Raw genomic sequence first — 24,036 nt, forward strand, 5'->3', positions numbered from 1 at the left:
CATGAGAGAGATAGAGATAGGTGGCCAGCTGCTCGGCAGTGTGCTGTGAATCTGAGACAGTAGCCTCCTCTCCATCCAGCTGTCTTGCTAGTCTCCCCAGTGTTTCTCCGACACACTCTGTCAGCCAGCCTTTCCCACACACAGATCAGTCTGAATTCACTCCATACCTCGCTGTCATGGTCTGTACATTCTGTTCCTGGATGTATGGTTTTCCCTTCATATTCACCTCTTTGTCTGCATCTTTGACAAGTTCTGTAACACATCGTAAATTCCTCATTTCGGGCATGCTGTGTCTTTTTTTGCATCACTGCAAAATGAATAACAGTGAATGGCAGCTGACACTGTTATTGTCTGTCACTTTTTTTTCAACCAATGCTCCATAAATAAAGCAGGGTAATTAAACTTTCAAACCCATCATACAGTATGCATGTGGTGAGCAGTTTATTATTACTTTTATACTGATTCATGGGCTACTTTAGGAAACTGTGTGGGAGACACACAAACCATAATACCGCACACACATTTGTAGAGTAGGTGGGTTGTAACAAAGTAACTGGGTTTGTATGCGTGCAGGAGGTAGAGCAGGTTGGTGTCTTCAGAGTAAAGAAAGGCAGAGTGCATCTGTGGCTGGGGATCCTGAGCAAACATCCATATCTAAAAAGTTAGGAGTGAGACCTAAGCCACCACCTGGGCCTTGTGCTTCACAACAAGTAGGCCAAGAAAAAGCTTTTGGTCATCTGTCTGACACCAGCAGCTTTGAATAAATTACAGCACTTCACCCAGTTGACCTTAGTTTAAGATATGTGGCCAAAAATAAAAAAGTAAAGCAAATTTAGGCATAGCAAAATAAAATGAAGGCTAATTACCATGAGTCAAAGTTCTAGCCGTTCACTATCTTCTCACCACTCGACAAAAGTGAACATAAAAGCTAAGATGATCAGGTCAAAGATGACTTTTATCCTGTAACAGAAAAATCTCACCAAATCTGTCAACAGGCCTTTTTTCTCTTTGGTCCTGTCTCTTTCACACTTACTCTCACTTTGTGTTTCTGTGCCTTGTACTGGCCCTGTAGTGCTGTCCTCAGATTGAACAATCGCCTGGTCTTAGAGTTTTAGAGCGAAAGGAGACATTTGTCAGCTCGAGCAACTCAAACCCTCGCGCCCCCCACTTCCACCTGCCCCCCTTCACACCGGCAAACTTGTGGGCAAAAGCCCTGCTGATGATTCACTGAATTTTCTGTGTGTGTGTTTCCATCCATCTATGTGTAGGTGTGCACTTACATTCCCTTGAAATACACACACACACACACACACACACACACACACACACACGCATGCACACATATCCATCAGTGCAGCAGAAGAGAGTCAAGCGGGAGATTGACTTTAGCAAAAGGAGCAGACAGCCGTCGCCAGCTGAACGCTTGAGATGTTTCCTTCATAGCACTCAGCTTCCACAGCAGATTACAGACACTTGCTGACTAGTCTTCAGTTTAGTGGCCAAGGACCTTTCCAGAATACTGATGACAGGCAGTATAGATCTCTATCGCTGGGTTTGCTGTATTTCTGCTCCCATTCTGGCTTTGATGGAGAAGATCTGGATATTCTATCTCTATTTAATCAAGTTTAAAAAAAAAGATTTTGTTTTTGTATACATGTAGAATAATTCATCAGTGACCAGTGACCTGGTCATCCTTGATCAGTTGGAGCTGTGTTCCCCAAGTGTTTCCCATTTCCCCAATTACCTTGTGTGTGTTTATAGCCTTTGTGTCCCCTCAGTTCTGTGTTGCATTATACTGATGGTTAGCCTGCTTGTGTGGTTTCCCCTCATGCAGCTTCAGTTTAGATTTTTAAACTTTATTTAATGCATTGTTCTATTGTCTATAATTTGTGCTCTCCACATCTGCTTTTGAGTCCAGGAAACTAACACAATATACACATGACAGATGGTTAGGATGTTCTGAGCAAGTCTGTAAACATTAAAATAAGAATTTAATTCATTTTTAATAAATTGTTATATCTGCAAATAATAAAGGAAATTTGTCATTTATTTTATATTATTTTATTTATTTGCTTTTTGTCACATATTGGATGTGACTGTAATTCAGTCTTATCAATTGCATGACTGTGTAAAAGGACATTATTGGTGTATGACATAGAAAATATTTCTTTTAGTTTTATTCTTACCATTGGTTCAGTGTATTATTCCATAAGGTCTGCTACAAGGTATCATTACAAGCAAAATACATCAATGGTTAGAGCTTCGAATAGTTGATTATACCAACAATCAAAACCCAAGATCAATCTATCTATCTATCTAACGATTGATCGATCGGGAATATTTTTTTACTGGAGTTTATAGAAATTCTTAAGTGTCTTAAGTGTCACGTCATATGCTTGTTTATGAGTCCTTCTATGTGCTGGGTTAAACGTTACATACTAAATGTTCTTATGTATGTATGTATGTATATATATCACACATTCAATCCACTTTTTAGGTGACTGGAAAAGAGAAACAGCAGCCCGAGTACAACATGTCATGGTATCACTGTAAGGTGAGTGTTTGGACAAACTACAAATCGAGAATAAATCTATACAGTTAAGGCATGGCAGAGTCTTTAGTGGATTTTCATCGGTGGAAAACAAAGTCTTTGGGGCACAGCTCGTCCCCACCCTCCTGTCTGCAGAGTGCAGCCCATTGATAAGGGTTTCTGTCCTTGTCACCAAGGACTGATGTCTTTCTGTCAACTCCCAGGCAGCCCTGTTCCTCATTTTGTGCTACTGTTTTGTTTCGCTTCTATACCTGACAGATTCCCTATCTCCCCTCCCTCCTCTTCCTCACTCCTCCCCCATCCCCAACACCATTCACCGCCCTTGCCTAAGAAGCATTTTTTCCTAGCACAGGTGCCAGCAGCTGCAGTTTACGAGTTATTGTCTCAATCACAGTTCCTTTATACTCACATTGCCACCATCTCATAAAGCTCTGGGAGAGTGCTTATCTGGTGATTCCTTTCTCGCGCTTTCTGTCTTGAGCTCATCCATGCATTAGAGCACTAACACACTTGCATTACATTGTTCATTGTCATATCATCCAATCAGAGGAGAGTGCTATTTCAGTAGGCACAAATAAGTATTTTCTTATTTTAAGCACACAGGAACATGCACAGCCATTTTGATCTCACCACCCACCTCCACATTACAGTGACTGAGTCCCCTGTGGCTTAAAACCTCTTGTGTTCATTAGTACTGTGCAGCACCATGTCAACAGCTCTTATTTACTAATTAGTGACTGATGACAATAGCTGAGGCACACAATAGAGGACTATGGTGATCCTCATCTTTGATGCTTGTTGTCCTATGACAATATGAAGTATTAGTCATTCAACTGTGTAATAAGCTCTTCTGCTCTCAATGAAAAGTGAGCACAGCAGAATACAGCTTTGTCTTGGAATCGAAAAAGCTGATGGAAAAATTGTTGTGATTTTGGAAAGAAAAAGTTTTATTTCGGACGACTCTTCGTCCAAGGGCAGAAGCAATGCTCTGACTGCCACTTGCTGCTGGGAATGGAGATAAAAATGTCAAAGCCATTGTAAATAAGAATATAAATAATAAAGTCCCCTACCAAGCTTGTTTAAATTGAACAGCACAGGGTTGGCTTTCTCACCATCCCTTTGAGATTTTAATCTCACCCACTAAATCTTTTTCACCCTTTCTTCTTTTGTCTTATGGTTGCTCCTCGGAGAGTCGGTGCATACACAACTGCCGCATGACGCAACCCTGAAAGGACAGGCCCTCCCAGCCGACCCTGAGGGCTAGTGAGTCAGTGAGGATAGATCATGAATTTCATCAGTTCTTACAATGACTTCTAAAAACAGATGGGATATATTATTCCTACAGTGACGTCTGGTGATATTTATCCAGGTACAAGATTTTGTATTATCCAGGGCGGTGTTCAAAAACTAGTGCTTCTACTGATGTTCACGTTAATGAAAAGAGAGAAAGAATGATTAAAATTACGAGATGTAATTATAAGATAATAATTATTAGATTTGCCTACTACAAAAAACAAAACAAGCAAAAATAATTAGTGTTTTAATCATCATCAAAGTAAAAATCCTTTTGAATGTGTTGGTTGCTGAGGTAAGGCACAACTTTTACTTTAAAGGTGAACAGTCTAAATTTTTGTCTTATGATTAATTTTTCACAACTTCACTACTGCTCAGAGAGCAAATGGATTAAGGTCTTACTGGGCTAAACACCCAGACATAGGCAGACAAATATTTTGCAGGCAGGTAGTCACTAATCTACATACCATTTACAGTTGACTGAGGAAGGATGAACTTTATAGTGACTGACTTGTTGTAATGGTACTGTACCATCCTATTAAGATACCATATGTGAATTCAGTGAGCTCTTAAAGGAGACTGAATGGCTAGGTGTTTAGTTTGATAATCCTGTGACAATGAGTGGGAAAACCACTGACTTCAAATATTACCTGGTGTGGCCCAATACTTTTGTGCATGGTCCTAAAAGCTTGTTTAGTTTCCATGATGGAATCCACAACAATAAATTTTTTGTCATATGCTAATAACATAAGAAATATGCGTTTATTATAATCAGTGCTCTGAAGGTACGACAATCAACCTGTCATTTGATGGGAAGGTTAAAAACTAACTGCAGTGTTTACTCTAATAATCAAGGACTTACTTAAGTGTAGTAAAGATTCCTGACTTGTTATGTGACGGACGAATATGTTGTCCTACAAATTATTGTGGATATTACAACAACAGTGATATCCTGTCTGCAAACCCCTCTTTTTGTACTACAGAGAGAGAAGTGTGGAAACAATGCAACATCTGCATCCTGGGTGGGAATTTACAGCATGCGTTTTTTTTGTTTATGCACTCTCATAAACAAAAAATGAACCACCTGCAAACTCAGATGCCAGAGAGCTCATCAGCAATGCAAATACATGAACAACACCTTATGTTTTCCTTTGACAGACTATGGATGCCTAAAAGTTAAGCACCCTTCATTCATTTGGATCCTGAAAGTCGATGAAAGCATCATGATGCTCTGCATAGAGCTTGTCGGCGAGTTCTTTCTACGGAACCAACAAACTTAATTTTAATGTGACTTTTTCATCATTGTTGTGCAGCCTGACATTTTTCTCATTCAGAAACTGATGAGGCGAAAATACTAAGCAGCTTTTGTTGCATTGTGTAGTTTTTTGACAAAATTCCCTCCATATTTTCCAATCATTTTTTTCCTCTGACCTTTTCATATGTCTTGAGCCCAAATAAGTAGGCGCCAGCCACTCTGATCCTCCCTACACTCAACCACGCCTGACCCTGATGTATCACTTGCTCGTGGGCATGGAGGAGAGAAACACAGAAAGGGAGAAAATAGAAGAGGGGGGTTTTATACTTGTCTTGTAGAGTAGATCAGTAGTCTTCTGCTGCTTTCATCTCCAAACTCCAGCAATCTGCCACCTGGCCTCTGCACAAAACCTGTTCATTTGAGCCTTGGAGGTTTCTTTCTCTTTCTAAGTTCTCTTCTCCTGCATCTGCCCTGACTAAAGCTAAGCTAGAAAAAAAAAATCAAGAGAAGTGCACATTCACCCATGGGCACACAATAACCATTGTCATAATGCCCCCTTATGAAACAAACTATAAAAATTCTTGTGCTTTATTTCTGAAGGGAGCAACATTTCTGCCTTGGGCGAAATTCATCTGTTAAAAGTCCTGCATTGTTTCTCCAGCCGTTATTACCGCTGGCCTTGATCCACTTTTATTTCTTAAGATCGGTGATCACCCCGCTGCACACGCTAAAATTTAAATTACCGGGCCAATGATTGTAAGATAAACGTACACTTGTAAGATAGCTGGAGGTCCTGCATGATTTCCAAGTAAGTTCCTCAGAACCCAACAATCTGAGAACAGAGAGAAATGTTCATTCCATTTAGCTACTTACTTGAAGTATAATGTATCTCCCTCTTCTTCCAACCTGAAAAAACTGCCTCCTAAGCTTTTAACTGGAGACTTACCTGGGAATCACTTACTTACCTGTGATCACTTTTTGTTGCCTTTCATTGGAGTGTCGTTAATTAAAAACTGTGTCTGAGTCCTTTAGGGGAAAACTTGACATATTTTGTTTCTTTTCATGTCTCGGTGTCTGTATTTGTCCATGTAGCAGTTAGTAGATGTCTTGTTGGGCATAATCTTAACTTCCATGTTGAGACTTATCTGTATACAGAAAGTCTTTCTTACACGGCCATCAAAAAGAGGTTTATCACAGTTTATTACTCAAGGATGAATGATCAAGGTAGGCAGTTTAATAATACTTTAGAATTGGCTCTGAAATTAATTTGACAATAATTTCCCTACACCTGGTGTCCGTTGCAGTGACAACATATCCTTCTGTCCCCCGGTTTTCTTGCCAAAGTCATACATAAATTTCAAACCTTAGAAAGTGATCACCTTTCATTAATCCACGGGGGTTTAAATCTTCATTTTCTCCTCATTTATCACTGGTAGTCCATCTTTGGAAGTTCTGTCTTTAACCACATTAACCTGTTTTCACTGATCGTTTCTTAAGGTTAATGCCAATGGGATATTCCATGTTGTCTTAAAAAGGTGAAGTACAGCCTTCCAGGGCAATGGTACAAGATTGTGTCCAGACAGGATAGGAAATCATTACTTGCTGCTGGCAGTAAAAAGCCTCTCATTTTATCTTTTTTTCCCCCTTTTCTTCAGTGGTTGACCCTCAAACATGGTTATGAAAATGTTTTAAGGGCAGGTCACACTCCTGACTCCAATGATTTTCATGGAAGAGACAAATAATCACTGAGTAAATGTACTGGTCACTCAAAATGATTTAATGTTATCTTTTTCTTTTTTTTTTAAGTCACCTCACTGCACTTCATTGCTTCAACCAGCTGCCTTCCCTACATACTCGACTTTCAGAGCTATCATGTCCCAACCCCACCCTGTGTTCCCCCAGGCAGCTGCCTCAGGTTGTTCCTAACTCACACTTGAACAGAAGGCCTTTGAACCGTGTTTTCCGCACACACTCTTACATTTTTTTGTGAAGAGTAGACTGGTTCATAATTTAAAAGACCACTTTTTTCTTTCTACTAGCATCGAGCAGATACGGTATAGTTTCACTGGTACTGAAATGTTGAAATGAAAGCATTACGACTTTAGATTCAGTTCACTGTGACCCATGGCTTGGTCATTGAAGAACTTCAAAGATTTTGGCTGCTGAAAAAAAACAGAAAAAACCCTCCTAAACCTTTTTTTTTTTCTAACAGTGCTTCTTCAACACCTGAATATAATTTATAGAGCTGGTCCATGTTAGGTCCATTATGTTTTGCAATTTTGCCTTGGTACACCACCAGTGTTGTAATCAGTAACTAATTACTGATTACTTCCCCCAAAAAGTAATCTGTTACCGGAAGAAAGTTGTTTAACATTTAAACCTATTTTCTGCACATTCCAGCACATAAAATAAAATATTTTTTTGTGTTTACTCTCAGTCTTTCAAATAGATGCACGTAAAACACAGCAGAAAATAAATAAAATTAAAGACTCAGCGGTCCTGTTGCTCTATTTTCACCTGTATAGCAGGAGTGGGGCAGGCGGAGGTTTGCCCTGCATGGTGCAGGTGTGCCGCAGAGGTCAGTGGAAGGATACGGCAGTTTCTCTATGAATTTCACTTTCCCACTTGGTGCTTGCTCGGAAGTTTAGGGTTTTTCGCTGTAAAAAGAAGTTTTCTTCCCACGCAGTGAAGATTGGAAGCTAATGTTTTTGTCACTTTTTATGGAATCAAACTCAAAGTAAGGTCAGTACTTCCACGCTTTAAACGCTGCACGCTCATACTCTCTCCCCCACTCGATATATTATCCGTTGTTGATCTGCACAGCTGTTGCCACGAACGTCGCACTCGCTCACGTCATTGTGATGAGATACTCTTGCAAAAAAAATTTCCTTTTTTTGCAATAGTAATCCCTTACTTTACTTGTTACTTGAAAAAAGTAATCAGATTACAGTAACGCATTATTTGTAACTTGTAATGTCATAAAGCCCCCTTATGAAACAAACTATAAAAATTCTTGTGCTTTATTTCTGAAGGGAGCAACATTTCTGCCTTGGGTGAAATTCATCTGTTAAAAGTCCTGCATTGTTTCTCCAGCCTTTATTACCGCTGGCCCTGATCCACTTTTATTTGTTAATAAAATGGAGAATCTTATGCAGCCTGTTAGAGTAGCTGTATACTATTTTTTTTAAATGGCATATTCAAAGAGCTTTGTTTAGTCGGTGGATTTAGCCTCACAGATAGCAGGGCTTATTGCCACTTAAACAATAAAGGCAACATTTTTTAGAACAAGTTGTACAAACTGGGATTTGGTATGTGGATGTTTGATGTTTGATGGTGATCTTGTGAATGCATTCAATCAAATATTGTTTTTAACTCCTTCAGCTGAGCAGCATTGGAACCAGATTTTTTTACACTGTTCATCACTGAAATCTTTTCTTTCCCGTTGGCTTTCATTCACTACATGAATGAACTTTCATTTATTCTGTCATTTAAGTGTCCAAGTGATGCGACACCCAAATCACCACCAATCGTTGCAATGAGCACATCATTTAGATGTCAACCAGATGTCAGGCTTATTCTTCAGTCCTTTACTCCTACCTGTACCACAATCACCAAAGACTTGACATATATGTCCATCTTCATCGAATAAATGATTTTTAAAGCCCTGCTGATAAATCTTGACACAATTGGCTTTAGTGTATGCCTCTTTTATGAGCATGCAAAAAGAAGCTCTTGCTTTGTGCCTGTGGCTCCATCTCCAAACACTGCTCACTGGCATTATGCTTCTTAAAATAGTGCTGAACAGATGTTATGTTTTGAGACATTAAGAAAGCAGCGCACAAACACAAACCGCCATATAGCTGGAAGCAGTTGTGGCAGAGTTTCTGTATTTTTTGGGTTTTTGTGTCATTTGTGACTTAGGGCTATTATGTCAACTTCCTCTGCACACTTGCAAGGCTGAGGTGGCTCCTGCAAGACGGAGCTGAGCTGGCTGAGCATATGGCAAGAGGAAGCTGCCTGCGGAACCCCTCTTTTTCAAATTAAGGGGGAACACAGTACTAACAATTAGCATTTCTCCTCCTCAGTGTTGAGGAGTCAGTGTAGCATGATGATATCACTTCATGATTTGTAACACAAAGATCACCAGTCCAGTTAAAAGAACTGCACTTTTGGATATATGACTCAACTGTGTTCTGGAGAACATTCATACAATTTCATGGAAGGCAGATTTTATTTTATTTTTAGCTTTGGGGAAATTTTTCATTTATTGCACTCATTTCATCTATTGCACTCATTCATATTAGTTTGCTCTTACCAGCCAAATCCCAAGCTATTATTTCCAAATTGTCAGAAGGGGTTAAATTCATTTATATAATGTACCTGTGATGCAAAACATCGTGGGCTAAGAGTAGGTTAAGTGTCAGGCAGAAAGAGTCAGCAGGAACACAACTCCTTTTGAAAATAATGGAGTCGCAAATGAAAATATTCATCACAATGGAGATGGTATGACTTTTCAAAGCATGAAATGTCAGGTTCACTTATTCATGAGCCCCCTTATCATACTCGGTTTCACTCTTTGTGTGAAGCCAAGAGTTTGCACTGACAGATCAGCACTCACAGGGAATTTGCATTGTTAGGACAACCGTTAATGATTTAATACACAATCTCTCCCTCCAGGAGGGAGGCAAAAAAAAAAAAAAGAAATGTGAGTGACAAAGCACCTATTCAAAAGTAAAGTGGGTCTGAATAAAGCATTATAAGGATTGTTAGGACGAGTCGATAAACTCCCTGCAGTGAGCTCAGCAGGAGAGCTAGAATGTGGGTAAGTCTGAGCCCTGCTCCTCATTTGTGATTGGTGTGTCGGCCACAAGTCTGCCTTCATCATTAGATGACCTATTAAAAGTGGAACCAGCCAAGTGAAAACAGACAGGAGGGGAAAAGTATCTGGAACAGAGTCAGGAACAGGAAGATCACTTTTATCTCTGGCACAGAGTAGTAGCCTGTCTGGAGACATTCTGTAAGGCAGTGTTACTCACTGCACCACTCACAAGCCGTATGTGATCTGCCAAGCTTTAATCAGTACTCGCCAGGTATATTATAATATATGGTAATGTAACCAATGCTCACAATCGGGTTTTTTTTTTTAATTCAAGCACCTACAATAGGCATTTAGCAGTGTAGGCCAAAGAGACAAGACATATTCTCTGCAGTGCTGGGAGCTTTGGTAGCCCTTGGGAGTAGCCCAGTGGCAGAAGTGTTTCTGGACAGATACATGCTGTCCAAGTACATGGACAGCAAGTGATGATTTTAAAAGGACTTCTTGCGAAGAAGTATCTACACAGTTTCTTGCCGAAACTTTCTTGAAAACTGACTAAATTCTATAACTTAAAGTCCTTACTCTCATGTAGCATTTCATTCACACTCACAGACATTTTAGAATCACCAATAAACCCCACCAACTGCATGTTTTTATACTGTGGAAGAAAGCAAGAGCACTTGGAGAGAACCCACGCAAACATTCAAACTCCACACAGAAAGGCCGTGGCCAGATGGCAGACTCAAACTCAGGATCTGCTTGCTGTGAGGCAACAGTGCTAACCAATGTGCCATCATGCTGCCCTTATTTCTGCATCCCAAGTTGCAATAAAGTTGGGGTGAAATACAGGAGGGCAGCAGGTAAGGAAAAGGTCTAAGGAAAAATCAACTAAAACTCAGAACAATGTGTAGGTAGTCACTGTGAGAGAAATAGAGAGGAAACCTTGGGTGCTAACATTCATGTGAATGTTACTAAAATATGTACCACACACCCAAACATTGCTGCAGATGAAGCACACCACGCCATGGAAATAGCACTACTCCACAGCAGCAGCCTTCCTCATCAAGACAGTATTCACCCCACCATACTGCAAAAAAACTGCTCAGGAACAATACAAAGGCCTGCGTTCAAAATTCCCCGGACTCTGACTGAGCATGAGAAGAAAGCAGTGGAACAAACCTTCACAAGAGAAGCCGTTCCATGACACCAGACACCAGAATTCAGTGACTCAAGGGAGAAGTTTTAAATTTTATAGCTGATTGTTGTATAAGATGGGCATGCAGAATCTGGACAAGTCATTTTTGGTTTATCCTTCACATGTGCAGATTTAAGTCATTAAATTTAATATGGAACCAACATTTCTGCTTTCAAGTGAAGTGACTTGGAGTGCCATTACCCAAAACTGTGTGGTTTTCTGTGACATAGCAAAAGTGTCAGTGCAGCTACATGGAGAAAAAATAGTTAAGATCACCACTGTAGGGGAATCTTGGTGACAGTTCTGCCAAGTATCTGACATCTGCCTAATCAGAAAGGTAGCGCTCTTTCACTGTGGTGGTGAAAAGCAGAGCTTATAACCAGCCACCTGTCCACCTCGGCACGTAGGCACAGGTATATACAGCAGGAGATATTCTTAGTAGTTAATGGAGAATGTGCCAGAAAAAACTGGTGGAAGTGGTTTCAAAACCAGAGATGTACTTACAAAATCCATGCACACATCTCCATGGATTCTAGTGTCAGATTTTGCCACTAGACTCAGTCAAAAACTGTGCCTAATAAACTGGACTGGTTAAGATGTGAAATATAAAAAAAAAATGGCTTACAGCATTTCAATCTGGTTGCTTTAACATCCAAGCCACAACTCAGAATTGCGTCTGAGGAAATGACTTGACAAACATCTCCTATCATGCCTTCCTCTTTTACAACATCCCCTCAGTCTTTTTGTTCGAGCTAGCTCCTCTCCTGGGGCATCTGCAAGCCACAGCACTACTACTGGGAGGTGTCAGTATTTGCTTTCAAGGCATTTAGCTATTGCCAACATGCCTCAAAGTGTTGAGAGGGAAAAACACTAGGTCCCTCTACATATGGGTGCATACAACAACTAAGTCACTGTCTCAAGGACACTGCCCTGAAGCTGTTCAGTGACGGCCAAAAGAGCTACTGTACTTAGAGTCAATTGCTAATGAATCAGACAAGGCATACAATGGAATCTTCTTTAATGCATCTCAGTTACAAAGCAACTGAAATATTAAAACATCTACAACTACATTTCTAATACACTCAATTTTGCGAATCCTCATGCTGATGCATGTGACAACTCCTGAAGCATTACCTGGGGATTTCATACAGATTCTACCACTACTGCATTGCACTACTGCACTGCGGTTCAACATACCTGCTGTGTTTTACCTGCAGCATAATGGGCTTCTGATGGGTATAGGTAACTATGGAAGCAAGCACAATCTTAACATGTACAGTAAAGGAATTAAGACAATTATAACTTACTTGACAATGACTTATGAACTCTCTTGTTAATTCTGAGTGACAATTGACCAAAAAATGTCCATTATTCTTGAGATAATGAAAATAGTAATAACTTTCTCAAAGATGCTGTTTGGTGTAAAAGGCTATGGTTAAACACCCTTTAAGGCAAACCAACTATTAGCGCTGATCTGTAAATAAACACATGCTTCTTTATATTTCATTTGTATCTTACCTTCATTGTCATTCAGCCTTTGTCTCTGCAATTACTACCTCCAATGCAAAAGGTACATTTTTGCATTAGGTAGTACAAAGACTCCTGTGAGAATTGTGATGTACAATTGGATTACAGCTAACGAGTTTGCAATCAATTCACTACCTAAAGGGTAGGAACAGGCATCCCACTGGAAATGTTTGTGTGTTTTCTGCCTGCTATAAAGCCAGTATTTACTTGAGTTTGGGCCCAGTTTTGGTCAGTCATATTAAAGGACTGGAGTCCTGAATGGAGTAAAATAGTCGAAACACAATATGGTGAACATATTAAAAGAACAGAAATAAACAGCGGTATTATTTGCATTGCTAATTACTACTAAAAAGGATTTGTCTTGGAAGGAGGCACAAACCCTTGTCGAGCTTCAAGAGACCACTATACAAGCAAGAACTTGAATCAACTGTAACAAATAAGGCACAGTGACCACTTCTTAAAGTTAAATATCCAGTCACGATGTGAAACCTTTTGGTCAAATTAAGGAATAGAACTGTAATGCTCTCAATAGCACATACCATTAGCCTTGCAGTGCTTCACAAAACACATGGCAAGTAATAGAAAAAACCTTAGATTTGTGTTTTTAACAAGTTCCAGATATATTAAGCTTCTGCAGGCAGAAAGGTCTGTTAACAGTCTATACATGTTAAATAAGCAACCTGGCACCACGCAGGAAAAAAAGCCACAAACCCTGCAGCCTTTCAGTTGAGGTACCAATCAGAAACATTAGCAGAGACATCTGTTTACCTTCTCTTTATCCAAACAACCATCTGATCAATAAACATACCATTTTCTATACACTTTATTACAAGTTTAAGCCATTAAACCCACCCAAATACATATTAATTGACACATGCATGGCTTGTCTAGCTATATACTTGCTATTTGCACTGAGGAAGGTGATGAGCTTAGTATAAACTACACTTGGTGCATAAATAGAGGAGCAGGTCTATTAGGCCTGACTATAGATGTCAGAGTGTGACTATGGGAGTCCCAGAGGTACTGTTATATCTCGTTTCTCAGCCATTGCTGCTCTCTTGACTTTCAATCAGAGCGTCTATTGCTTAATTAGTGATCTGATAGAGCAGAGGGAATGAAGTCGGGCAATTAAATGTCTCAAAAACGACATTTCTGTCACAGAGGTCAACTATGCAAATGTTTTTTGTTTGTTTATTTGTTTTCTCACGTTGCACTGTTTGATATACAGTGGGGCAAAAAAGTATTTAGTCAGCCACCGATTGTGCAAGTTCCCCCACCTAAAATGATGACAGAGGTCAGTAATTTGCACCAGAGGTACACTTCAACTGTGAGAGACAGAATGTGAAAAAAAAATCCATGAATCCACATGGTAGGATTTGTAAAGAATTTATTCGTAAATCAGGGTGGAAAATAAGTATTTGGTCAATAACAAAAATACAACTCAATACTTTGTAACATAACCTTTGTTGGCAATAACAGAGGTCAAACGTTTACTATAGGTCTTTACCAGGTTTGCACACACAGTAGCTGGTATTTTGGCCCATTCCTCCATGCAAATCTTCTCGAGAGCAGTGATGTTTTGGGGCTGTCGCCAAGCAACACGGACTTTCAACTCCCGCCACAGATTTTCTATGGGGTTGAGGTCTGGAGACTGGCTAGGCCACTCCAGGACTTTCAAATGCTTCTTACGGAGCCACTCCTTTGTTGCCCGGGCGGTGTGTTTTGGATCATTGTCATGTTGGAAGACCCAGCCTCGTTTCATCTTCAAAGTTCTCACTGATGGAAGGAGGTTTTGGCTCAAAATCTCACGATACATGGCCCCATTCATTCTGTCCTTAACACGGATCAGTCGTCCTGTCCCCTTGGCAGAAAAACAGCCCCATAGCATGATGTTTCCACCCCCATGCTTCACAGTAGGTATGGTGTTCTTGGGACGCAACTCAGTATTCTTCTTCCTCCAAACATGACGAGTTGAGTTTATACCAAAAAGTTCTACTTTGGTTTCATCTGACCACATGACATTCTCCCAATCCTCTGCTGTATCATCCATGTGCTCTCTGGCAAACTTCAGACGGGCCTGGACATGCACTGGCTTCAGCAGCGGAACACGTCTGGCACTGCGGGATTTGATTCCCTGCCGTTGTAGTGTGTTACTGATGGTGACCTTTGTTACTTTGGTCCCAGCTCTCTGCAGGTCATTCACCAGGTCCCCCCGTGTGGTTCTGGGATCTTTGCTCACCGTTCTCATGATCATTGTGACCCCACGGGATGAGATCTTGCGTGGAGCCCCAGATCGAGGGAGATTATCAGTGGTCTTGTATGTCTTCCATTTTCTGATGATTGCTCCCACAGTTGATTTTTTCACACCAAGCTGCTTGCCTATTGTAGATTCACTCTTCCCAGTCTGGTGCAGGTCTACAATACTTTTCCTGGTGTCCTTCGAAAGCTCTTTGGTCTTGGCCATGGCGGAGTTTGGAGTCTGACTGTTTGAGGCTGTGGACAGGTGTCTTTTATACAGATGATGAGTTCAAACAGGTGCCATTCATACAGGTAACGAGTGGGGGACAGAAAAGCTTCTTACAGAAGACGTTACAGGTCTGTGAGAGCCAGAGATTTTCCTTGTTTGAGGTGACCAAATACTTATTTTCCACCCTGATTTACGAATAAATTCTTTACAAATCCTACCATGTGAATTCATGGATTTTTTTTTCACATTCTGTCTCTCACAGTTGAAGTGTACCTCTGGTGCAAATTACTGACCTCTGTCATCATTTTAAGTGGGGGAACTTGCACAATCGGTGGCTGACTAAATACTTTTTTGCCCCACTGTAATTTATTGGTTGGAACTTAAAAGCAGCCTCTGTGCAATGCTTTGTGGATCCATACACAGACGAACTGTAGGCGTATTTATTTGTTTGTTGTTGTGTGTTGCTGAATCTATCCGCAGATGCTTTGATGCTGTATTGATGCACAGTATTGCAGAGGATCATTTGCTGTGCCTGGAACTGATTGGTGCAACAGGAGTGAGCGGGGATCACCTTTTTTTCTTTTCCTGTGTTTACACCTACACATCTTAATGGCTCTGACCAAGCTGTGAGACTGGCTATTGATCAATAACCGCACTCAAGTGATCTCCAAGGAGAAGACAGAGAAAGACGCTGAGTGATATCAACATATAATACACAGTATTTATTTCTATTCCCAATGTGTGTTTGCCCTTTCTTTTATTCCCACTGTAAACACTGCGTTGTTGATGGAACCAATGATAAAACGAGATGTTAAATCATATTGCCTGCCTTTACTCTTTGGGCTCTTTTGTCTTGTTGTGCACAGCCACTGCGAGCATATGATGCGAGCCACTTCATAGTTGAGTTTATTCAGCCTGGCCCGATAAATCCTGAATAGAATAGTGCGTCAAGAGAGCTGCAGAGATGGCATCAGCATTGGATAAGACAGCAAGAATAGAAAATGGAAATTGAGAACACTCACTTCAAAAGACGAAAGCTTGGATTCAATCTAAGTTGTATTCACTGGTCAACTGATGATAGGCGCTGGCTTATGGTACAAAGTTAAGAGAAAAAAAAGGAAACGTAGTCCTGCATAAAATATGGTGATGAGGAGGAAGGATTGTAAAGGTAGTGGAAACATGTTTTGTAAAAAAAAAACTAATTAGAAGGGCAGCATAATGTGTTAGCGATCCTTGATTTATTTTTAATGTGTCCTGTGCAGAATTTCAAATTCTCTCCTCAGCATTATTCTTGTTACAGTAATGACTGCTTTGCTCTAGGCCATGGCTGCTCAGGCCAGAGGGTCTTCTCATAATTTACACCTTTCCACTTGCTGTTTCTGTATTTTCACTTACCGCAAGTCAAAGAAAGCACTGTATGATATCATGGCTTGCGCTTGCTAATGCAGTCCAATTTGACCTTGCTCTTGTAGGTCCATGCAGTTTCTGAATGGTAATAGTTATTGTTTTGAAGTCATGACCTTCTATTTAGCTGGGCCATTTTCATCCAGGCATGAGAGCGAAACTGACAAACAGCCTTGCCTGTAAGCGGTTTTCTATTCTGACCTTTAACCTTACTGTAAATACTGTTATAGCCTGGGATCAGCGTTATTAATTTCACAGACTACTCGAGTTGTGCACACAATATACAGTATGCAGCATTGTAGAACATTCTTGAGATGCCTCATTTTGTTAGGTTTCTTAAGGCTTTTCTTTGCACATTTCACTTAATTTCAGTCCAGTTCCTCTTAGTCGATTTTTACAGAAATGCTTTGTTTTTTCTTTTTATTTGTTCATCCACTTAACACTGACCTATGAATCATTCAAGCATTAAAACGGCACTTAACTCAAGGGGTGAAACAGTGTTGTGTCTCCACATAACGGACAATTTAGCAAAGAACAAATTTGTATCTTTAGGCACTTGTTACTAACAGCCTGTTGAAAATCAGGTAATTTGTTCCCACTTCTTTAGGTAAATCTATAAAAAATGCCAAACATACCACAGTTTGACAGGCATAAAATAGAAAGCGCCATTAGCTAAAAACTTGTTATATTTCAGATTGGTGCGCAGGGTACCTTTAAAAAATTTGAGGAAACTGGACAATTGGAGCATAAAAGAAGAAGTGGCTGGCCTAAAAAAATATTTACATCATTTTTTAATTGCATACTTTAGCAACAGCTACAAACTTCCTCTTCATTCATTTCTACAATCAGCAAATAACATCAGTTGTAACAGTATGGGGGGGGGGGGGGCATCCCATGACATGTGTTTCTGCGCTTCCTCCTTGGTTGTCATGTTCTACTTTGTGCGCACATTCACACGTGTACAAGCACAAGAGCACACACAAGTGAGATAACACAGCAATTTTTGTCCCACGATAGCTGCTCTCCATACCAACCAGGCTAAGAGCTTCAGACACCTCAAGTCTTGAATTAGCAACAAGTGCACCCATCATCTATACTGAGTCCTATTATGGTAAAGCTTGTGCACGTGAGACCGGCCTGTGGGAAAGAAAGTTCAGAGTGTACTTCTCTTCATCTGTTTTTTATCTCTTTGCCCTCTCTTCAATGACAAAATGCAACCAGCTGTTGTGAAACAATCAGGTGCACATGAGGTGATAAGGATTAAGAGGCAATAACGAGGAGGGGGGGGGTATTTCATCAGTCAGATTAGTGCATTAATGGAATCAAGGTCAGATCCTGATGCTTTTAAGAGCCAAGTCACGCTTTTTACACTCTCACAAGTTCGCTGGATATATGAGAAGAGCTTAAACTTAAAGGCGTTACCTCATCCACAGACAGATTGTATTGTGTGGGTAACTATTAGCAAGTAATATGCCTCATTCAATAATAGGAATAGATACTGCTGTTGGTTATCGATTAGATAGGTAGGCTGTTCACTAAATTGGAAGAGTAGTTAAGACTAAACACTGGAAAGGATAAAAAAAATAGTTCACCTTAAAATGGGCATATAGTAATTATCAATTTCCTTATTTGTCATAAATGGCAAATGGACAGGTATTCTATATTACCAAGCACTCAAAGCATTTATCTCCCACGGACAATGGAAGGATATATGATTTGTTAAAATGTAACATTGTTTCATTAATAAGGTCAGTGTATTAACTAAACCCTTGCTCTCAGTTTTCAGTTTTCAGCTGTTTTTGCTTTTGTTTTTTATATTTTCAAATAAAAGGGGATATCCCTGGTCTGCTCATATCACTGACAGATCTGGCTGTACATGAGATGATAACAGCAGTCCCACCCACCCATCTGCTGTTCAAACCATCTGTTTGCACAAGGGAGCAAATCAGAAGAAAGATGGTTTAAATGGTGAATAGCCTAAAGGGAGAGAAGCTAAAATGGCTTGTTTTGTACATTTGATGAACTGAGAGGGTGGACATGGTCCAGTATGAGATATTTTCAGTCTTGCAAAGCTACTGAAGTAGTCCAAGGGTAATAATACAAAGACAGAAATGACCACAATATGTCTGCTTTAACATAGCTCCTAAGGCGAGAAGCAAAACTGTTAGGAGTGAAGAGGAGGATTTTTAAGAGGCTTATGAGGCTTCTTAAGCAGAGAAGAAATGGCGGAAAGACAAAGAGCTGAGAGAAATATTCTTGAAACACTATATTAAAGTGAGTCAATCAAGTGCTACAGACTAGACCATGCAGGGATTAGGTTTGTGGTCGATCTCATTAGGAATGAAGTCACGACTCCAACCAAACACATTAGTGCTATGATGCCAGAAATGAGAGTGATCAGAGCAGTGGGATGCTTGGCAAACAGAAAAAAGCAGTGGAGCAGTGATGGATTTGATCTGTCACAGCCTTCTATAAAGAGAGTAATCACACAAGCAATTGCAGCACATTACAAGTATCACTTTGTAAATGCAGTATGTTTCATTTGTTCTATGGACAAAAATATTTCTTAATACCAGCTAAGTCTACAATTAGGTCTATTTATTTTATTGTCCATTTTTTTGCCCTGTTATCCTTAAATTATAATTTTTTTCCTTTTTTGAAAAGTGCAGTAAGTAATTTTTAAGGTTAATAAAAGAAAAAGAATATTGTACTGCATATAAATACACTGATTAGTTTGTAATTACATCTTCCAAAAAGTTGATGTTCTCATAAACTTAGAATTAATCAATTAAAAACATATGAGTGGGCATTGGTTTCATTGGTTTCATCCACTCGCTAACAGAGATTCTTCGCGTTAATGCGGTTATGGAGTTAATGTCATTTTAACAAGATTACCGCTGACAGCGCTAGCATAAACGTGTTCATTATTCCCAAATGAGACATGCAACCGTTCTGTTTCTGGACAGCTGACAACAAGCCGCTAAACAAAACCATTATGCCAACTAACATTGTATCAGCTAATATTAGGCTCAAGTCTCCTAAAAAAATCCCACTTTCCTCCTGATAAATAATTTGATATGCATTCGTGCATCATATGAACATTTATTCGCTAAGTGACCAGGTCCAGTTCCAGTTAAAAGATCCAGTTAAAAGAAAGTTTCATTAATGCTAGCTAACAGCAGATAGCAGAGGCAAACACAGCAACACTTGTGGATGGAAAAGTTCAGCATATTCTCAAATGACTCACCACAGTATTGCTGTCATCAGCTAGAAGTGAGCTTTCCTAACTCATCAACTCAAATCATTTTTTTTTTCCCCTGTCCCATTTGGTTCTTTAGCCATCAGAATTGTTGTCTGAAGACCAACAAGGATACCCAATGGATTTACTTTGCCAAATGGATCATCGTGGCATTGCCGTATTGGTCCATTTGGTCGATCTTTGTTTTTATTATTTATTATATTTTATTTTCAGATGTTACAGACGGGACAGACATGAGTGAGGGATAGGAAAGGGAGAAAGAAAGAGGAAAGAAAGGAAAAACAGAAGGGGAGAGGGACAGTGAGAAAGGGGGGGAGAAAAAAATAAAAATCTCCTGGATCACCTGTTGAGAGAAGAATAGAAAACAAGCAAAAAAAGACAAAAAAAAAACAAAGCAACATACTAAACACAACACCATCGCATTAATCTAGCTAAGTGTAAACAGCAGTAAATACTAGGGGTGTCAAATTATCGCGTTAATTGCGATTAATTAATTACAATGCTATTTAGCGCGTTATGTTTTTTAATCTCGTTAATCTAATTTTTAATCTCTTGACGTCATTGATTTTGTATGAGAGTTGCTATGTTATAAAATCCGTTTTTATGTGCTGGGCTCCTTGTGCTTGACTTGTTGGGGGTGGAGTCACGTCGTGAGGTCAAGGTGAGAAGTGGTGATTAGCTTACAGTGTGGATATGGAGGCGCATCTGAGAGTTGTTGGCCCAATGAACGGGAAATTTGTATTTCATAAACGCCCCGACGGCACCATTGACAAAGGTAAAGTGGTCTGCCTAGAGTGTAAGAAGGAGTTTGCTTACCACCGAAGCAGCTCAAGTTTGGCCTATCACCTCAACGCAAAGCACCCAGCCGCGAGTGCAGCAACAGCTAGCAGTGAAGGCGTTAGCAATATAGCAAGCCAGAGCAAAGCTTTTCGCCAAACAAAACTAGAGAATACCCCTCGTATGAGCAAGTCTGCGACCGACAGGCTGACTAATGTTATTGCCAAGTGGATAGCGATGAACTGTAGGCCGATAAATATAGTAGAGGACGAAGGATTGACAGAGGTGTTGCAAATTGCGTCCAATGACCCGTCATACAAGCCGCCGTGCAGGACTACAGTAACGACCAAAATCAGCAAAATGTACGACGGCGAAAAGAAAAACAAACTTGAGATTTTGGCGGAGGATTCTCCCAACTGTGTTGCTATAACCGGAGATCACTGGACCTCAGCTGGCAACCACAGCTATTTTGGGGTGACTGGACACTTTATTGATAGTGAGTGGAACCTCAACTCATTTGCACTGACCGTCATGAGAACAGAAACCAGGCACTTTGCTGATAAATGCGCCGAACAGTTCCTCAAGGTAGCAAATGACTGGGGTATTGAAAACAAGATATCCACCATTGGCACAGACAGCGCAGCAAACATGCTGGCTGCTATGAGAGCACTTCCATATGAGCACATCGCCTGCAATGCTCACATTCTCCAGAGGACCATCACGGTATGTCTCGATAGCAGTGGTTTTGTCGGTGTACTGGCAAAGTGCCGCAAGATTGTTGGTCATTTTAAACAAAGCCCTGCGAGTACCACAGAACTTAACCAACAACAAGTAGCACTCGGAAAGAAGAGCGATCAACTTATACAGGATGTACCCACCAGGTGGAACTCGACTCTCGCAATGGTCTCACGCCTCCTATGTAACCGAGAGGCTGTCCAGGCTACGTTGCACCAACAGAACCACAGGTTGGTCTTGCCAACCGAAGCTGAGTGGGCGAAACTGCAGAGGCTGGAGCTCCTGCTTGAACCATGCAAGTAAGTTCAAATAAACACCTTCCCATTTTAATTATATAAACTACTGTTACATGTGTAAAATCAAAATTAATGAACATAACAAGGAACTTTTAAGGACAATTAAATTGGAAATCAGTTACACTTTGATTTAAATGAATCCAGCTAGGTTTATTTAGCAAACCTCTCCACCTCTGCAGGTATGTGACAGAGCTGCTGGGTGGTGAGGCCTACGTCTCTTGCTCTGTAGTGCTGCCTGCTTTTCGCCATCTGTACCGTGTCATGGACATTACTGATGATGATCCTGCCTACGTGGTGAAGTTCAAGAATGCCTTCCAGAAGGATCTGGCAGCACGACGAGCTAATGGCAACGAGATATGGTTCGAGGTGGCCACAGCATTGGATCCACGGTTTAAGGATTTGAAATGTCTTCCAAGAGAAAAGAGGGAACAGGTAGGACAATAAGGTTAAGCTGGACTAATGAGTCCAATTCATTATCAAATCAAACTTTTATTTATTATATGGAACACAAAGTTCTTTACAAGATTAAATAAAAAATAAAAAAGCACTTAGTTTTAATCACAATCATTCATTCATTCATTCATTCATTCATTCATTCATTCAGGTGTGGACCATTCTGGAGAATATGCTCCAGGCAGCAGAGCCCAGAAGAGCAGATAGTCTCCAGCCCTCCACAGAGGATGATGGACCAGCTCAGAAGAAGAGGAGGAGCGAACTCCTTCTGGGGTCTGACTCTGACTCAGAAGATGGAATTGAGTCTGGAGAGCTGCAGCGCTACAGAGCAGAACCCAGCATCAGTATTGATGACTGTCCCCTGCAGTGGTGGTATGCTCACTCAGGAGTCTATGAAAAGCTGTCAGTCCTAGCACAAAAGTACCTGGCCTCCCCAGCTACCTCTGTACCCTGTGAGAGACTCTTTAGCCTTGCAGGCCACATAGTGCAAAAGAAAAGGGCAGCCTTGCTTCCAGAAAATGTTACCAGGCTGGTGTGTCTTAGCGACTGGCTGAGGAAGAAGAAATGAGACACATGTGGTCAGCATAGCTGCTGTGTCATTTGTAGCCTACTAGAATAGATTGCTTGATGTTCAGCACTTTTTTTTGTGATGGAAGAATACTTTGATGTGCTAACTTGCAGCACTGCAATGTCAGTTTTATTTTTCATTATCTGAAGCAGAGGAATTTCAGTGCTGTATTGCTCAGAAAAGAGCAACTCTGATGTGCTAACTTGCAGCACTTAATTTATTTGATTTTATTTGTATTTATTTTTCCACTTATTTTACAAAAGAATACAACAGTATGTAAATGGTTGCATCTGTTTAACGTTTGTTAAACAATAAATGACTTTATAAAGTCACTTTCTTTGTTATATCAGTCTTTTGGTCTGCCACAATAAGTTGAGGGCTTTCCTCAGCTATTTTTAGGTGAGATTAAAAAAGAGATTAATTAGATCAATTAATTAAAAATCATAATTAATTAATCTCTATTTTTTTTTAATCTCTTGACAGCACTAGTAAATACTAAATATTCAATGTTGTTGTGCAGCACGCAGGACAGATGTGCTTCGAAGTAGCAGCCAAGAAAGGTGTAATTTGGGTCTACGAGCAGTGAACACCTGTGTGCATACCTGTGTGGATCAGCGCGCTTGTATTCCAAAGGTTTCTCCATGTAACGATCTGCTAGGGAGTGTGGGGGGGCCACAGCCCCGTCCTCCAGGGTGTGAAGCAGGTATGGAGGAGATCAAAACTCCAGACATCCAGAGGCCCCCAGAACACAAGAGACCAAGGAAGACCAACAGAGGGGCAGCCGCGCCACTGTTCCAGTAAGAGCTGAGGAGAGTCCCAGATGAGGGACTCAAATCAGACTCCTATCTATTTCTCCTAAATAGAAACAGACACCAGTTGAGGTAAAGAGTGGACAGCCTGCACTCACTACGGATGAACGGTAGCCACAGCCACATAGGTAGCGCTTAAACCGAGTGGGTAGGAAAACATCTTCTGACATCTAGTGGTGAGATTTTACACACCATACTTTTTAACTATCCATCACATTTTGAAATGTGATTTACCCTTTCAGTTTGATAATGTTAAAGTTTTGGTCCATGCCTTGCCTTGTTACTGTAGCCTTGTTACTGTAGCTGTCACTTCTGTCATTTTCTTTTCTTTTATTTCAGCTTGACTTCTCCTTGGCAAGCTGTAACCTGTCAATCCATTTATAATTCCTATGATGAATTAAAACTTCTTGTGCTTTGTCTTAGTTTAATTTTACATGGCCTGATTTATGACTTAGATGAATTTGAGTAAATTATACTTTAACATAAAAGGGAAGCCATGCTTTTAACAGCAACCACGCCCAGGTCATATGATGTATTTTATTTTATTTTTTGCTAGCAGGTGATTGCGAGTATAATTTTTAAACACTTTTCTCAGACATAAAGTCACAAAGCATTGTAGAACAAGGACTAG

The 24,036-nt window shown here is 40.3% G+C and overlaps 1 protein-coding gene across 1 annotated transcript; it reads left to right on the forward strand.

Annotated features, from left to right (window-relative positions):
* Nucleotides 1-20,223: 20,223 nt before the first annotated feature.
* Nucleotides 20,224-22,928, forward strand: LOC113026473 (E3 SUMO-protein ligase ZBED1-like). The gene is made up of 3 exons (XM_026175309.2): nucleotides 20,224-21,578; nucleotides 21,755-22,007; nucleotides 22,180-22,928. Exons 1-3 carry the CDS (start codon nucleotides 20,461-20,463, stop codon nucleotides 22,594-22,596), a joined length of 1,788 nt encoding a protein of 595 aa, XP_026031094.1. The 5' UTR covers nucleotides 20,224-20,460; the 3' UTR covers nucleotides 22,597-22,928.
* Nucleotides 22,929-24,036: the final 1,108 nt, after the last annotated feature.

The sequence above is a fragment of the Astatotilapia calliptera genome, chromosome 17 (assembly GCF_964374335.1).
Source record: "Astatotilapia calliptera chromosome 17, fAstCal68.1, whole genome shotgun sequence".
Taxonomy (NCBI): domain Eukaryota; kingdom Metazoa; phylum Chordata; class Actinopteri; order Cichliformes; family Cichlidae; genus Astatotilapia; species Astatotilapia calliptera.